This window comes from Neurospora tetraspora, assembly GCF_033439725.1.
Source record: "Neurospora tetraspora strain CBS 560.94 chromosome Unknown B0H65scaffold_7, whole genome shotgun sequence".
Lineage (NCBI taxonomy): Eukaryota > Fungi > Ascomycota > Sordariomycetes > Sordariales > Sordariaceae > Neurospora > Neurospora tetraspora.
The window spans coordinates 68,791-85,497 of NW_026944389.1; the positions used below are offsets into that span (position 1 = coordinate 68,791).

A 16,707-nucleotide genomic window follows, 5' to 3' on the forward strand; every position below is an offset into this window, starting at 1 on the left:
CGACTTGAATTCCAAAAGAGGCCGCACGTGGCTCAGACACGATATACCTCGCAGTCTCGACACCCACAGGAGAGTGTTGCATGGACAAAACCTATCATGGACGCCAGAGGGCCAGAAACTGCTGCTCAACTAAGATTTTGGCTGTGGAAATGTGTTAATGATCACCCGAAGTGCAGAATGGCGCTGTCTGGTAAAAGATTTGGCATGCATTCCCACACCTCATCCTTGGATCAGACCAAGTTACCCTCCCGGATACTCGACGTTGGTTCTGCCGATTCAAGTGTTGTCAGACTTGTCAAAACCACAACAGAAACTCCCAGCGGTTCCTACGTTGCACTCAGCCATTGTTGGGGCCCCCCAGACAAACAGCCGCTCAAAACCACGTGTGATACATTGGAGGATTACATACGCCACGGTATCCCACTGGCTTGCCTGCCTCAGACATTTGCGGACGCGGTTTGGGTGACCAGGGTGTTGGGAATCCGCTATCTATGGATCGATTCTCTGTGCATCATCCAAGACAGTCTGTCGGACTGGGAAGTAGAGTCGCAAAAAATGGGCCCAATCTATGAAGGAGCGACACTCACATTGGGAGCTGCGTATGCCCGCGATTCTTCCGAAGGGTTGTTCAAAGGTCTTCAACGACCGGACCCGGAGAAGGTCGTCAAAGTGTATACGCCCATGGAAGGATCCTCGGCCCTGGCACCCTTTGTGACATGCTTTCTTCCTGAAAAAGAGTGGGCACCCTCATACATTGGCGCGTGGTATGACAGCCCCTTGGCCAAACGCGCGTGGGTGATGCAAGAATGGGGCCTCTCCCGCCGCTTTGTATGGTCTGAAAACAACTCACTGCTCTGGAGGTGCCGAGAAAAACATGAGACGGAACCCTATGTCACATGCTGGCATACGTTCGACAAGCTAACCAGCAACTGGCTTCGGTTGATGCAGGACTATGTTCGGATGCAGCTCACTTATGAGACTGATAGACTGGTTGCGCTTCGTGGCATTGTAACAGCCCTCAAAGAGTCTTACAGGAAAGAGCAAGAATACCATTTCGGCATATGGCTGGAGGGACACAAGACAGTTTTTTCGCTGTTTTGGGAGAAAACCGACCTTCATACCGACACACCCGGAACGGGTCTCCACGGAATCCCTTCCTGGAGTTGGGCATCTGTGGTTGACGAGAAAGAATTTACCCTAATGCCCGACGACACCGATTTGGGGCTAAAAAACACCCGGTACCATTACGACAACCAAGGTATAACCGCAGACAACAACGGAATCGAGCTTCACTTGCGCGCACCGATAGGCATAGTTCAGCTTTGTCTGGAGGGGAGTTATGATAAAGTTTGTCGACAAAAGTCTGCGAACCGTTATCGAAGGATGTCGATTTACAGCACAAACTCGAGTCCCAACAACAGCATTTACAGCACAAACTCGAGTCCCAACAACAGCATTTACAGCACAGATGCCGAGGGAACTAATAGCGCAGTGGCCTTAGGTTGCCTAACCCTCGACTATACGATTGACGTGCTCAACTGTCCTACACCGTCCGGTATTACGCACCACGTTATTCCGCTCGTCAGAGTAGACGAAGCGCTCACCGCCAATGATTACATGCTCGTCGTCGAACCCGCAAACAAGCCCGATGGCAGCAAGGCTTATCGACGAGTAGGAATGGGCTTTGTTAAGGGGGGGTGGGAAACGTATGATGGATGGTCCTGCTGGAGAAACATGCTCTCTGAGATGGAGACAGAGGATATCGTCCTCGTTTGACACGGTACTACCTTGTCGCAACGATGAGCTGAATACCGGGGACCAATTTCCTTCGATGTGTTTGTTGTCGATTTGCGTCGCTCGTATACATGTAGTCAAAGTCTGAGGACTCTACGTTGGCAATTTGTGCTGCAAAGCTCTGCTCCTGCGTCGTTTGGAACTGTCCCTTCCTTTTTCTTTCCATGTTTTCGTCTCTTTTTTTCCCTGGTGGAATTGGCTGCGGCACGAGTATGATGAAGAGGGAAGAAAACAAAAACAATGTTGCCGGGGAAAAAAACTATCTCTTTCGTCCTCGTCGATTGCCTGATATTCGAACTTGCGAGCGCGCATCTCGGAAACTCGAACACCATTTGTCTTGCGTCGTCGCATTCAATATTCTCAGTTCTCATTTCTCAACCCCAGGTTTTGCCAAAATCTCAAAGAAAGAAGAACGGGAACATCCGAAATTCGCGTGCCTCGGCCCACCGACACATCCACTGATTGACGCTCCCGCTCGGCTCCCCGCATCGGGCGGGGTCCGAGACTGATCAGGGATTCAGGGGGCATTGTCCAGCGGGGCATTTTCCAGAAGAGGATCAACTTGCGAATGAAGGTTTTGATTTTTGACAGCTTTGACAGCATGCATGAATTTCCCTCTCGTGTTTCCCCAACGTCGTTTCCGTATGTCAAAACGTGGGAAATGGCCATGTTACCATGTAGCATTCGGTCCGTTGAGGTTGGGAACCACGATCGAACGATAGGCCCGGGGGCCTTTGTGGTGTCTGCTGACCGGGGCCCCGGGCTTGCCGGCTAGATCTTAGCGGACTTGGCTGTGTCTTAGCAGCTCCACAAAGGATGGCGGCCTCCCCCTGTTAGTGTCATGATAGCGCGCCATTGCATTTCTTGCTTGCCTGTTTTGTTCCTGCTTCCTGCCCCCAACCACAAAGCCTCAATCCCACCTGACCACACCCTTCTTGTGCTTTCCCATCTGCACCGCCCGGACTCACCCGTCCCTTCTTCTTCTTCTTTTTTTTTCTTCTCTTCTCTTTCCCTTTTTCATCGTCAAAGAGCTGTACACACGGACACGCTAAGACACGCAGCTTTTATACGGTCGATCGGGGCAACACGAGACCCTCAACTCACTCCCTCACTCACTCACCGACACCCCCGTAACCACAGTCAACCTCATATCATTACCGCCAAAATGTGGACAATCGTCGCCCGCTTTGTCGAGGCCGCTGCCTCCGTCTCCCACTACACCCGTGAGGAGCCCTGCGCGACCGGCATCCATCTGATCGTCGCCCGCGGCAGCAGTGAAGCTCCAGGTCTCGGGCGAATCGGCGTTGTAGCCCGGAACGTCACCCTGCTCCTTCCCGGATCGACCATCGAGGCCATCGACTATCCCGCCACCTTCGCCAACTACACCACCTCGGAGGAGAAGGGAGCCATTGCCTTTGAGAAGAGTCTCGTTGACTACCATGCGAAGTGCCCGGACACCAAGGTTGCCCTGCTGGGTTACTCCCAGGGTGCGCAGGCTATGATGGACTCGCTTTGTGGCGGAATTCCTGGAGAGGGCTCGGATTATCAGGCTAGCAAGGGGTACTTGGAGGTGTTCAATGAGACGGGTATGTTTCTCTCCAACCTTTCATCTATCATCTTTGAAATTGGGGACCTGGACCCCTGAGATTGGGCATGAAGCTGACGTGAGACAACGACAGTCGTCGCGGCCGTCGCCTACGGTGACCCAAGCCACACAGCCGGGGCTCCCTGGAACCTTGGCTCCAGCACAAAGACTGGCGTAAGTCTCCCTTGTTCAGCCACTTTACCCCCCTGATTCGCTATTGACACCAATACCAACCCAGATCTTCCCCCGCGAGAACGTGACCTCCTGCCTGCCCCTCGCTTCGCACATCGCCTCTTGGTGCGACACGGGCGACATTTACTGCGATTCTGGCTCGGACATCACCGTGCACGGCGGTTACTTTGGCAACTACACCATGGAGACTGTCAAGTGGATCGTTGAGAAGTACAACGCTTCGATTGCTGCCGGCCAGAACGGCGGTTCCGACTCGGGTAACTCGACTACCACTGTTCCTGTTCCCTCGTCCACTTCGACTGGTGTTGCTGTCCCGACTGGATCTGGATCGGTGGTTGTGAGTGCGACCCCCAGCGCTTCTGCTTCGGGCGCGCCTGTTCAGGGTGCTGCGGTTAGTGTGAGGGGATCGGGCGTGATGGTTTTGGCTGGTGTTGTTGGTGCTGTCGGTATGGGTCTTGGTCTCTTCTAGAGCTGAGTGGGTGAGCTGAGGTTGGGAGAGTGAATGAAGAGGAATGAAGTACGAAATGGATTGGATACGAGTGATGATTGGACGGAGGGTATATGCCTTTAATCCCTATGAATTATATTTCATGAACAGACCTTTTACCTAGAACTAATGTTGATGGGAATCAAGTTTGGTTAGACAAATAGCCTCCGGCTTTCGGGACCCTGCCCCTGTATTACAACATCGTGCTGTGCAGTACCTGGGGGCCATGCACCATGTTGTCCAACACCGAGGGCCGCATGAACCCACCCATGCCGTTATCTCCGACCCAACCCAACCTCAACTCAAGCGGCATCCACCAACTTCTTCACAAACGCCAACGCTTGCTGTCCATACTTGTTCACATACTGCTGATGTGAGTTCGCATCATTCCCATTGCAGCAATAAGGATCAGTCGAGTCGCAATAGCTCTGAATGATCGACGGGCTGGCAGGTGAGCATTTAAATCCGCTCGGGCGGGCCGCAAACTGTTACACAGCTTCGTCAGCACCATCATTACTATCTCAAACCCACCACTTCAAATTTGACTTACCCCCTTCGCCTTACACGTCCCAACATTATACGGCAGTCCAACAACATTATGCGGATCCCCCATAAAAATCGCCGCCTTCACAGCCCTCAGCGCATTGCCCGTCAACGTCGCCCCCGCCCCTCCGCACAGCGCATTATCCATGATCTGTCCGCCCTGACTATACCCGACCAACACGATCTTCGTATCCGGGCATCTCTGGTTCAAGTTGGTCACGGCTTTGACCACGGCCGCAGTCCCCTGTGAGGCGCTGTTGTCGTAAGACACGCCTCCGCACGAGGATTGCCCACCGCAGGCTGGGTACACGATGGCTTCCTTGGTGGAGCCGGGGCAGGCGGAGGCGATGCTGTTGACGAGGCCGGCGGAGGTGCCGTAGCCTTGCGGGGCGGTGGTCTCGCGGGCGCCGAAGATGTGGACTTTGGGGCAGGAATAGGATTGGCGGGAGGTGAGGGGGCCGGCGGCGGCGAGGCCGGTGAGGAGGAGGCTGAGGGTTGGGAATTTCATGGTGATGGGATTGGTGTCGGAGTGATGTGGTATGTGAGCTGTAGTGATGGAGGAACAGTGTGGAATGGAGGGGAGGATGGGAAGAGGAGCTGGCGGTCTTATACTTGGAAACTTTTTTTGGGATTGAACATCCCGGACCGGGGCAATGGGACATGAGAAATTGACGACGAGAGCAATCTATCTCTATCATTTCTTTGACGGCTGATATTGAGTCAACCTGTCCACGCTGCTTCAGGTTTCAGAGTTACATGTCACTCCGTCGCTCCGCAGAATCTACAGGTAGCATTGGCGGTTCCTTTCACATCGGACATATGGCCATCACGGGACGCCGGGACGGCAAGTAAGTGCCGCGATATAGATTGCTTTGTGGGGAAAGCACTTGTGGCTAAATGCGCTTCCCCATGGGGTAGGGCGATCTTGACATTTATCCTAAAGCTGGCATAATGTTCATTCCACACCTGACTTCCAGTCAGCCGCTCTTTGGGATCCGAGTTCTGGAAGAAACATTGAACAGGTAGGTAACAACCTCGCATGTAGCTGAGGGCCAACGAGTGAATTGGTGGGAACTAGTAGCCACCTCAATCTCGGTAGAGGGCAAGTACTGGTCCTTCTTTTTTTTTTTTTGTTTTTTTTTTTTTTGTTTTTTTTTTTTTTTCTGTCCCAATTTCCTTTCCTTCTCCCTAAGGTATTTCCGTTCTTTCCCCCTTATCCCTTTTTCCCCTCCCCCTTTCCTCTTCTTCTTTCACTACACCTATACCCAGAGGTTGCAGTCACCATGCTTCTTTTCTTCATCCCTTGCGGCAAGTAGGTGAAAGGAACCAACACCTTTGCTTCCTCTTCGCACTGCAGGATCTTTGCGACAGGGGCATAGAAGTCCTCTCCGTCATCACTCCCTATGCTCGCCCTTGAACCCAAAGCGACCTCTCCCTGTATGCCGGAGTCGTGTTTTCATTCCAGGATCGTCTCATTCTCGAAGATGAGAGCTCGCGAACACGATCCGGAACCTCACGTCAATCCCTCCTCCCACTTCTGCGTTCCCTCTCCTCAACCAACCTACTCTTCCATCTCCTCAACGGATTCTTCGATCTCCTGAAGGTACTTTTACCTCTTCTTGACGTACTCTTCCCTCTCGTGTTCCGTTGACGGCTTTCTCCAAATCTGCAACTTAAACATATCTGGGCCATCATCCACTGATAGCAACGCATTGTCGTTAACAAGCAACGAAAGTTGCTTGATCACGTTAAGATGGTAGAGGGCTTCTAGGGTACGGGTATCCATTGAGGTAATTGGGTCGCCCAAGATCCCGCAAGTCCTCAATGCATCAAGCGTAACATCTTGCCGGGTTTTCTCTGTTGCCGTTTTGGGCACGTTGTTGACACTTGGATCCGCGATGGGTCTCCTAGGTGGGATGTTTGCCGGGGCATTATCATTGCTTGCTGCACGAGGCACTGGAGTACGAAAGTACAAGTGTTAGTTATCTTTTCTTGATTTACATCAACAGGTGTCAGTGTGTCGTTGGGGACTGAGGCACTTACTGATTTTCATCTTCTCCTCATCCGGCTGTTTGGGACGGATAGAAAGCTCCTGGACCCATGGTTTGTGCCTTGCTCCACCTTTTTTGTTTGGGTCTGACATCTTTCGTGGAAGGAGGTGGGGAGACATCTTGCGTGGACCCCGGTAGGGAGACAGCTTTCGTGGACGGCCTGGGTGATGGGGAGACATCGAAGTGATTTGTTGCCGAGTTCTAGCAGATTAGGGGAGAATGTGGTGTGAACTCGAAGGGAAGACCGAGAGTCGAATGAAGGGAGGAAGGACAGACTTTATTATGGACTGGAAGAGATTTAAGAGATTTCACTGCATGCTAAAAATGGTCTGCCTACGGGCTTTTGGGGGTAAACTGGTAACATGTCCGGCCGTATGCCCGATACAGTCCCTAAAGCATGCACATGCATGACATTTCTGTATCAACAGGATATATGCAACCTTCGCCATGTCCGAGGAATACCTTATGCAACAGCACGCATACCGCATGCTCCGGACTTCGCACACAAGAATCCATGTTATATCGACTAGAACTACGTGCTACTTGTGCTGCAACTGAAATTTTGCGAGTTGGGGTTAGTCCGATAGGGGCGAAGTTTCTAACCACATCAACAGGGCATCATTCATCAAGCACAGCAAGTCACGGCCAACGCATTTTCCACCGCTATGGACAAGAGGGATGATGCGAGTCATTGCAAGTCCACAATTCATATCGCTAATATAATTCTACTTCTACATACATCGACGCGTCCTCAACGCATACGATCTTTTTGCCACCTCTTCCTCCTCCCTTTTGCTTCAACCAAGCTGGTCACTGACTCGCTCGTTCTTATGCTATGGGTTCATCTTCATTCCGAAGCTTACGAACGAATGCTCCCTCATATCTCATTCACCCATTAGCCGAGAGCCTCTTCAGACAGCATCGTATTACTCAGTGACTCCCGTCACAACTACCTTAACCAAACTCCAGCTAACTTCTGACTCCGGAAGACGGCACTATTTGCCAAACGAACAAAGCTCCAAAATCACAAGACAAGGCTTGTAATTATAATCCTCGGTTAGTGCCCAGCGCGGCTATCACCCAACCCTCCCGGTCCTCCCTCATTAACAACCTGAGTCTGCGCAAGTGCCTGCTTACCCGCAGCCTTCTGTCGAATCTTGTTCAGCTCCAACTGCGCCCCACTCTGCGTCTGGGCGGTCACCCTCCGAGTTCTATTCAGCGCCTATCCCTATCCTCACAAACAAAGAGAACCAACTCCTCCTCAGGGGCCAAGCCCAACGGCACTCTACTCCTGACGATTTTGCAGAGCCAGGCGAGTGCCTAGCTCGAAGCCCTCCAAGCAAGCTTGGATGAGCTCTGGCCGGTTGGTGTAGTCGAGAGGTTGGAAGGCCCGGGCATTCTGACCGTTTCCAGCAGCGTTCCAAATTTCTACTGTCTTCAACGCTTTGAGGGCGACTTCCTCCCGTGCTTCGTGCTCGTTGCACTTGTTCGAATCGCCTTGGATCATGGTGCCGCCAACAAGGACATGGTACCGGTAACCCTCTTCTGAGGTTGGTACGAACAACCACTGGAGGGCAAGGTTGTTCTCGGAGCACTTGAAGCCGAGAACGTCTTGGTAGTCCAAGGTCTTTGGCGCGCTCTGGTTGTCTCTGGGTTCAGCGGGAGGGGCTGCCGCGCTGTTGTCTACTGCCACGGCGTTGTTAGGCTCTGCGGCAGGCAGATGTTCGGAAATGTTGGCCAGCGGCATCTCCTCGTCTTCTTCGTTTTTGATCGCAGGACTGTTCGCCTGTCCACGCTCGGCCGCCCTGGCTTCTTCTTCCTGCCGTCTCTCAATGAGGTAGGCTCCCCATCCGTCGTCTGGCTCCGTCAAGAGGTTCTCGCACTCAGCCCTCAACGGTTCGGTTGGGCAGGCAAGTCCAGCATCCTTGCGCTCCTTGCAGAACCAGTTCCACAGCATGGTTGCCGTCTCCCAGGCAACAGTGCCGTGAGAGAGCGCACCGGGGCAGTCAAATCCTTCCTCCACGAAGTGCCTGCGGAACACTTCTCGCTTTGTGTTCTGGATAGCGTCTAAGACGGTGGCTCGATCGCGAAGATTAGGCGCGACGGCCCAGATGTCGTCCAGGATAGCGACCTTTAGGGCGAGCTTGATGCGCTGTCTGGCCTGATCGTAGGTCTCCTGGACTGACATTGTGAGAGGAGGCGAGGTGGGGTGGGAAGAAAGCTGTAGCCAACAGAAGACCTGGTTAGTGGCTTGAAATGATTCTTGATGGTCGTGGTGTATATAAGAGAATGAGAAAAGAAGGGAGCTCCATACTTGGAAAAGAGTTGAAGAAGAGTGTAGTCCTGAAAGAAATGATCAAGTATTTCGAAGGAAGATGTATGATTTTCAGGTTGGGTTCTTTGGACGCGACGCGAGAAGGTTGAAAGTTGTGTGTGGGATGATTTAAGAAGTTTGAGAGGGGTGAAAAGGTCAGCCCTACTTAGGGCAAAGGCAAAGGCAAAGGACAGACAGGGCGGAGGGGAAGAAACGTCACTGGATAGATCAGGCAGAAGGGCAGACATTTTTGGCGGCATCGACGATGATGGGATGAAAGTCTTTGGCCAAAAGCAAGAGGGACTATCGGCGTAGAAGGAAGGTACGACGAAAGCATGTCACTACCTCTATCGAAGCGTCTATGGCGACGCCTGTTCGCTGTGACCGCATTCTCCTGGCAATACTCCTCCTCGCTCGCCGCTCACCTTGCTTCCTAAGCCCTACGATAGTTTTCGAGCTCCTTGATGATAGTCGCCCGGGTTTCCTCGGTCATCGGCATGGACCAGCCACGCACAAGGATGTCATCCTTCCTCTCCAAGTCGTCGAAGCGCTTTTTGTTCTTCCTGAAAAGGCTCTGGTGATAGCCCTCGTTGTTTCTCTGTTCTCAGAAAATTCTTCTCCCTCGCAACCACTTACCCACCGGGCGAGTGGTAGATAGGAAGCCAGCGCCCAGGAACTGGTCGGGAGAGGCCTTCTCCAGCTCCTCGGCATCGAACTTTCCTTGGTTCGAGTCCGAGAACCAGCCGGCAACGGCTGGTTTGTCTCAACGGGTAGCCGAACAAGTGGCTTTGACCCCATCCTCGTTTATCGAGAACTGAAGCTTGCTTTTGTCGGGTGGGACACAACCACCAATCTCAAGATGATCAATCCCTACTACCGGCCTTTGTTTGCTGGTCAGGAGCAACTGACCAACCTTGTGGTTACCGAACATTCCATTTCAGAATGGACGATCAACACGTTCCTACATAAAATCCACAAACTCTTTCTCGAACAGTACCCCCCTGATACCCCTTACGCCAACATGCCAGTCAACGGGGCGGCTGCTTTCAGTCGAGAACTTAGAACACTGATGGAAGATCTTTCTTCTTTGTGTTTGTTTTGAGTGGAGAGCGGAGTGAGAAGGGTGCAGCTTATATCTGTTGACGTCATCCTCTGGACCGGCTTGGGCTTTACCCCTGGGTTCGAGTCCCTATTTGACAAGCCGGCTCCCCACTCCCTCTCCTACTTCCAAGCCCTGTCCGCCGATTGCCCCGACGATATATGGGGCGTGTACGTCCTCGTTCTTAAGACTTGATCTTGTCGGTGGGAAACAGGAGACGACTGAGGGGACGACTGGCAAGTCTGCAATGATCTTCTTCTGTTGCTCTGAAAGGGACCAGGTATTTCTGGTATGGGCCCTGGAACCTGCGTTGCCTGGGGAGTTGGGAGGGAAGCTGTGCGATAGGAATCCATGGTTAGTTTGGTGTTTATTTTGTTGATGATGATGTGACTTGAGATTTGACCTGAAATGGAACTCACCTTGGGACCGGTCGCGTTTTTGATGTTGAAAACCCCGCGATGTGAACCTTGATGGCGGTGAGTTTGAACACGTCGCTAGACTTGACGCTTGCTTCTTTGATGAAAGACTGCATCGCGATTGATAGTCTGGTGTTGCTGGTTGAATCAGGTGATCCTGGCCATTCGCCAGGGCTCCGTGCCGCCGTCACTGCATACCAAATGAATAACCTTACATATGACGAACATATGTTTAGAAATTCAGGAAAGCCAGCAACTCCTCGTCGGAGTCCGACTCATCTTCCACCATAGCAGTCATAGCTTCAGCAGCCTCGGCAGTGGCGGCAGTAAAGCGCTCGATGCGCGCATTGAGGCGCTTAATCTCCTCCTCGGCACCGTCAAGCCCAGTGTGCAGAGCGTGCAGAGCGTGCATGAGTTGCGCCGGCTGGTTTGGAATCTCCCCAACAACGTCATGGACTTTGTCGAGGTTGTGATAGCCCGCATGGGGGGGTAGTGCTTGATGACCAGTGTTGCGTTGCCGAGTTTAGGGGTAGTACTGTTCCACTTGTCGCTAGACTGGTACCAGTCTAGGTAAACTAGGATGCGCCAGACGCTGTAGAAGACTGAGATCCGGGCTGTCCACAGTGGTGTACGGAGTGGGATCGGCCTGGTTGTCAATCATGTTACCGCTCAGTACTGCAGTGTTGGCTTTGCCCTTAGGCTTGCCCCTGGCGACGAACAGTGGCACCCGGCGGTGATGACATCGCCGTTCACGGATACCACACGCTTTCCGCTCTTTTACAAGTCTGGAGGCACTTCCGCGTACATCAGCGCAGCGGGCGAAATGGTTGATCGCATCGCCAAACACACCCAGGCACCTGGCGAATCATAGGAGATTACCAGGGCCAGGGTGAAGGAGGACATTGCGGCTGGCATGGCGATCAAGGATCTGGTCAACGTAGATCTGGAGTTCGTGATTGGGGTCCATTGTTGCGGTCTCTTCGTGTGGCTTTTGGTTGTGGATGAAATTTGAGATCAGACTGAAGACTACAAGAAGATTTAAGATGCGCTGTTGGAGACAGAGTAAATGTTAGGGGGATACAAATCGTAGCAAAGGAGTGAGAAGATGGGTTCCCTACAGAAAGATGTCTGGAAATGATGTGCCGGGAAGCGAGTTGAGGAGATATTGAGTGAGTTTGAAAATTCTGGGAGGGAGAGAGTGGTTCGAGTTCTTTGCTCTTTGGGCATTTCGCCATGGAGTCGTAGCTCGTATGTCGGAAAAAATTTCTTGGGTTTGTCTTGGCTAGGACCGAAAGGATTCTTTTCTTCGGCGTCTTTCCTCGCGTCGTTCCTCCTACCTTCCCAGAACCAATTCTCGGACTCTAATAGATTGCATGACATATTCGTGTCGCGTCCCTGTTTCGTGTTGGTGATCCGTCTGTAGATGCCGAAGTTCGGCGGCAAAGTTCCTCTCAATTTGTTGATGGCACCATCTCAGAGGACACTTTTGCAAGTCGACTTCATCGTCATCGTTCGCTGTTTTTCCAGGACGCACAAGATCAGGAAGGAACTGCCGGAGCTGGCCCCAAAAGACTAATGGGATGTCCTCGGTCTTGACTGCCTTGTGAATGAGGATCAGACATTTACATGGAAGTTCCTTCCCGCAACATTGAGAAGAATCACTTGAAGAACCGCGATGCTTGTCAACTTATGATGTTATCGTTATGGCAGGAAAAAAGATATTTGGTTATTCCCCTTTATTTGCTGTTTACAGTAGGCTTCTAAGGTGTGTTCTTCACTCTTGATGACGACTGGTATCAGACCCAGCGATCACTCGCCCCCTACACGCTATGCCTTCCTCTCAATCCTCGCCATGTGCTGAGCACCAACATGAACACCCACTATGAAAACGTGTCGGCTTGGTTCCCCATCTTCGACGCCCAGCAGATTGTTACCATAGGCTCATGGTCCAAATTGAATTGTCGTCGTTTCTTGAAGTAAGAAGCCCGCGCATTAACAGATACAAAACACTCGGCTACCTCCTAGGAAAGCAGGCGTTGTAACTCGACCCACGTCTCCCTTTCCCTGGTCCGGCTGATGCAGTAAAGCCGCATCTCGGAACAAGTGTCCAGGATTCTTCGAGCCAACTCCTCCTTTACCTCGGTGATGGTATGGTTCCTCATTGAGGTGGTACTAGCTGCGACGTATACGTCGCCGATTAATACACCTTTGACGTTCGAGTTGTCGTCTGATGGAAACCACCTCACGCCCATCTTCTCCTCAAGACATTTGGATGTGAGGATGTCTTGGTATAGGGTGGGTGACCGCAGTTGTGAGACCGCGGGCTTGGGCGGCGTGGTATGCGTGGTGCTAGCCGGGGTGGCAACTGCGGTGTCTTTGGCTTTGGTATTGCTGTCAATCGGAACCTGCTTGCTGCCGCGGGACGAACCCTCGCCTGTATCTTCATTCCCCCGGGATAAATGAAAGTGGACTTTCTTGCGGGCGGGAGGCGGTGGGAGTGTTCCAGTGGTTCCGGTCTCTTTGGTCTTCGTAGTCTGGGAAGGTGATGGTTTTGAGGTTTTGGCGCTTTCCTGCAGTTGTCGCTTTTGTTTCTGCGGGTTGCGATCCTCCTCCTCCACCAATCTCCGTTTCAGGTAACGGGCCCAACGCTGGTCTGGCTCGGGACACAGCTCTTCGCAAAAACCCTTGAGTGGATCTGTTGGACTTCCCTGGCCATATGGGAAGTACTTCTTCCATAGTGCTGTGGTGATGTGGCACTCCATAGCACCCTGGGAGATTGGAGTTCTCACTCCTGAGTCCTCGTAAAGTGTTTTAAGAGCGACTTGTTGCGCTTCCTGGGTTGCTTCCAGGAACTTGCGAGGATTCTTGAGCTCAGGCTCAACTCGGTAAAGTCACTCCTTGACCGTGCCGTCAAGCATGTCGATGACGCGCGTAAAAGCGGGCTTCTGGTTGTTTTGATGATTCATCTTGGGGGTGGTTATATCTATCAGTGTCAGTCTCGGCATGATATCTGGTGGACGACGTACTTACAATGGAGATGCTAAGGCGTATGAGGAGTAGATGTTGGCAAGGAAGCGTGGACTGGATTGCTAGGGGCTTTGCTGGGACAACGATGGGCGTTGGCTAGCACAAATCGAAAGGATTTAGATTGTAGCTCGTGTGGAAATGAGGAAGAATTTATGGAACGAAATTTATAGAGGGTTGCGGGAAGATTTGAACCCCACCACTTCTAGTGCCTACCAGGCAAGTGAAGTGAATGTGGCCTCTTGTACTAACGGAAGAGGCACCAGTCACTAGCCCCGCTGTTTGACGCGCCTGCTAGAATCGGCCGGTCCGGCAGGTTGCCCCGTCGGACGATGTTAAGCCAACGGCACAATCCACTTCCTTCACTGGGTGCCTGCCCGTTTAAGCAGAGCCTCATACCTCCGGACGAAACAGTGACCTGATATATTTACAGGCTTCCATGACCCTCCATTGCCAAGTAACAAGCCAGGCAAGTAGGAACGGTGTAGCGAGTGGTCAACTTGATATCATCTAGGTGAAATAGGCATTTTATCCGCGGGCACCCGGGTCGTCTTATACGGGCACCCATCCCTATACGGGCACCCATATTTCAAGCCTTGGCACGTTATTTTGATGTAAAATGGCGTTTACATGGTAAATTCCAGGGCGTTACAAGTCGCGTCACATGCATATAAAAAATAATAGCGATATTCAACGACATAGTTTTATATAGAGATTTCTATAGTACACGATATTTTGTATATAGGATAATTTTATAGTATTTATTTATATTATAGGTACGAAAGACTATAGTACTAAATTAAATTTCGTAATATTTAGTATAGTATTTTCAATATTACTAATTACGTTTATTTATACGACTATTTCGTATAATTAGAACCTTAGGGGCTAGTAAGCCTACTTAAGCCTTATTTCTCTTACGTTTAACTGCTTACTTAATAGGAAAGTTCGATTTTAGTATAATTATTTAAATAGAGTTTGATTTTGGTTCTAGAAACGATTCTAGTTTTGGAAATAAGAGTTTTGGTATAGTTATTTAAATGTAATCTAGTACTAGTTCTAGAGAGGACTATTATTACTTTAACCATTCTAGAGACGAGCCGAAATTGTACGCTGGCTCTAGTTTTAGCTTTAGAGAGGGCTCTAGTTCTAGAGAGGGCTTTGTAAAGGGTAAAAATTCTAACTATAGTTCTAATTCTAAAGAGGGCTTTAGAGAAAGCTTTAGAGTAGAAAATTTTAAAAGCGGGAGCTCTAAAGGCGGGAACTCTAAAAGCGGGAGTAAAAAATTTAATTTTAACTTTAATTCTAATTTTAAATCTAATTCTAATTTTAATTCTAGCTCTAGTATAGCTACTTAAATACAATCTAGTACTAATTCGAGGTCGCTGCCTAATATTACTTCCGATTCGCTATTATAGTTTAAAGTATTAGAATTAACCGGCTCCCGTACGCACTTACGTTTAGTAGAATTAGGAGTAAGTTCGTTAATACTATTATTATTAGTCTCCTAGTAAAATAGCTTATACTATATATTCGGCTATAAGCGAGGCAGGTTATTAAGGTTACTCTATTTAATAGGTTCAACCTTCTTATTCCCTTTTTTATTCTTTAATACTAGTATAGCCGTAATTTTCTTACTCCCCTTCTTTAAACTAAGTATAACTTTCTATTTCTTAGGGGTCTTAGGGGTCTTAGGGGTCTTAAGAATCTTCTACTTTGCTTCTAGGTCTATAAAAAGGGTATATTTATTAGGGATAGTTTTAGTAGACTTTTTGGAGCGGCCTTTCTTCTTAGGAGCAATGTAAGGGTCTCTAAAATAAAGGTAAAAATCGTAAAAATCTTATTGAAAAAAGATTAATTAGTAATTATATATAGAATAATGGATAAGGCTATAGATAAGCGGAGTATGTATAAGGGGCTCTCTATAATATTAGCGAGGGTATATTCAAATAAGTTTTAAAATCTTCTTTTTAATTATTTTAATAAATATAATATAATAATAAAATAGTTTATATTAGGTAGGGATATTACACTCCTTACTATAGGGCTCTAAAGTAAGCGAGTTACTACGTATACCCTTATTTACTTAAAACGATTTATAATTAATTAATTCGAAGGCAATATAATTAATTTATAGCGGTAATTTACTCAGATATATGCAGTCGATATACTTTTATTACTAGCTGGTTTATTAGCGTACGTTTTTTCTTTAAAAGTCTAGTATTAACTAGTAGCTATCTCTACGATGGTAGTAACTAGTTTGTAAATATCGTTGTTACTATTAAGAAGGTAGTTCTTAATATTGAAGTTATTCGATTTAATTAGCAATATAATTCTAATACTATAGTTCCTATACTTCTTAATATAATAATATACCTATTAATTTCTAATAGGAAGCTAATTCCTCTAGATAAATCAAAAAACTAGCATTTGACTTTCAAACTACTTCTTCAACCTCTCCCAAGCTACCCAAAATTCTAGTTCGGTTTTGGTGTATATTATAAGTTTAAATATAGCTACAATTCTATAGGGATTGTTAGTAATTTTAGTAATTTTACCCGTAATTGTTAATTTACTAAGGGTACTGCTGGTTCGTACGGATAAGTAAATCCTTTAATTAATTAAACTGAAAGAAACTGGATTCTCCTAATTATTTTTACCCTCTTCGCTTTTAAAGTTATCGTTGTTATTACCCTTATATTTCTTCTATTTCTTTTTCGTATTAAATAGTATGTTTTTAATAATATAGAATAAATAGAGTTATTATTGAATATTAAGGAATATATTTCCTAAGGCCTACTTTATCTCTTTATACTTATTTATAATAACAATAGAAGGAATTAGTAAATTATATCATAACCTCAATTTATAGGTAGCTTCAATTAGGAAATTAAAATCTACCTCCTTTTCGTTGTTAATAATTCTAAAGATATAATTAAATACTAAGTTAACAGAGGAAATGTCAGGTCGCTAGGGACCTATTAGGCGTTAGACCCGTACTAATACCGAGGAGCGCTGATGTCTATATAGTATAAGGCCGTAATATAACGTCGGAACGGTTCGGAGCCGTCGTAGACTTAACTATTACAAGATAGAGCTTATAATAATATAAATAACCGGTTAGACTCGCCTCCAAAATTATCAGGGTTAATTATTAATATATTTTTAATCTTCCCCCTATTTTAATATCCTTTACATATTT

General features: G+C 48.6%; 7 protein-coding genes across 7 annotated transcripts; 2 read left to right on the plus strand and 5 right to left on the minus strand.

Annotated features, from left to right (window-relative positions):
• Positions 1-96: 96 nt before the first annotated feature.
• B0H65DRAFT_433472 (heterokaryon incompatibility protein-domain-containing protein) lies at positions 97-630 on the plus strand (the record flags this gene model as incomplete). Its single annotated transcript, XM_062825072.1, has 1 exon — positions 97-630. A coding segment is annotated over one exon (534 nt), but the record flags the coding sequence as incomplete, so codon positions are not given.
• Positions 631-2,959: 2,329 nt separating this feature from the next.
• B0H65DRAFT_511103 (cutinase-domain-containing protein) lies at positions 2,960-4,040 on the plus strand (the record flags this gene model as incomplete). Its single annotated transcript, XM_062828455.1, has 3 exons — positions 2,960-3,380; positions 3,474-3,553; positions 3,618-4,040. The coding sequence occupies 3 exons, from the start codon at positions 2,960-2,962 to the stop codon at positions 4,038-4,040; spliced, it is 924 nt and encodes a 307-aa protein (XP_062678069.1).
• Positions 4,041-4,251: 211 nt separating this feature from the next.
• On the minus strand, positions 4,252-5,234 carry B0H65DRAFT_281173 (acetylxylan esterase precursor). The gene is made up of 2 exons (XM_062822879.1): positions 4,609-5,234; positions 4,252-4,543 (listed from the first exon to the last, which is right to left on the minus strand). Exons 1-2 carry the CDS (start codon positions 5,107-5,109, stop codon positions 4,361-4,363), a joined length of 684 nt encoding a protein of 227 aa, XP_062678070.1. The 5' UTR covers positions 5,110-5,234; the 3' UTR covers positions 4,252-4,360.
• A 2,703-nt stretch (positions 5,235-7,937) lies between these two features.
• On the minus strand, positions 7,938-8,840 carry B0H65DRAFT_433725 (uncharacterized protein; the record flags this gene model as incomplete). The annotated part of the gene is made up of 2 exons (XM_062825088.1): positions 7,938-8,699; positions 8,757-8,840. 2 exons carry the CDS (start codon positions 8,838-8,840, stop codon positions 7,938-7,940), a joined length of 846 nt encoding a protein of 281 aa, XP_062678071.1.
• Positions 8,841-9,374: 534 nt separating this feature from the next.
• B0H65DRAFT_591138 (uncharacterized protein) lies at positions 9,375-10,597 on the minus strand (the record flags this gene model as incomplete). The annotated part of the gene is made up of 4 exons (XM_062831087.1): positions 9,375-9,540; positions 9,607-9,719; positions 10,371-10,399; positions 10,485-10,597. The coding sequence occupies 4 exons, from the start codon at positions 10,595-10,597 to the stop codon at positions 9,400-9,402; spliced, it is 396 nt and encodes a 131-aa protein (XP_062678072.1). The 3' UTR covers positions 9,375-9,399.
• A 116-nt stretch (positions 10,598-10,713) lies between these two features.
• B0H65DRAFT_551489 (uncharacterized protein) lies at positions 10,714-11,384 on the minus strand (the record flags this gene model as incomplete). The annotated part of the gene is made up of 3 exons (XM_062829813.1): positions 10,714-10,976; positions 11,058-11,188; positions 11,287-11,384. 3 exons carry the CDS (start codon positions 11,382-11,384, stop codon positions 10,714-10,716), a joined length of 492 nt encoding a protein of 163 aa, XP_062678073.1.
• A 1,118-nt stretch (positions 11,385-12,502) lies between these two features.
• On the minus strand, positions 12,503-13,447 carry B0H65DRAFT_579415 (uncharacterized protein; the record flags this gene model as incomplete). Its single annotated transcript, XM_062830757.1, has 2 exons — positions 12,503-13,357; positions 13,385-13,447. The coding sequence occupies 2 exons, from the start codon at positions 13,445-13,447 to the stop codon at positions 12,503-12,505; spliced, it is 918 nt and encodes a 305-aa protein (XP_062678074.1).
• Positions 13,448-16,707: the final 3,260 nt, after the last annotated feature.

Excerpts from the sequence above, each read along its gene's own strand:
- B0H65DRAFT_281173 (XM_062822879.1), bottom strand. The coding sequence starts at position 5,109 with ATGAAATTCCCAACCCTCAGCCTCCTCCTCACCGGCCTCGCCGCCGCC. Across the intron at positions 4,544-4,608 it reads GGACGTGTAAGGCGAAGGGG|TTTGCGGCCCGCCCGAGCGG; the intron begins GTAAGTCAAATT and ends GCTGTGTAACAG.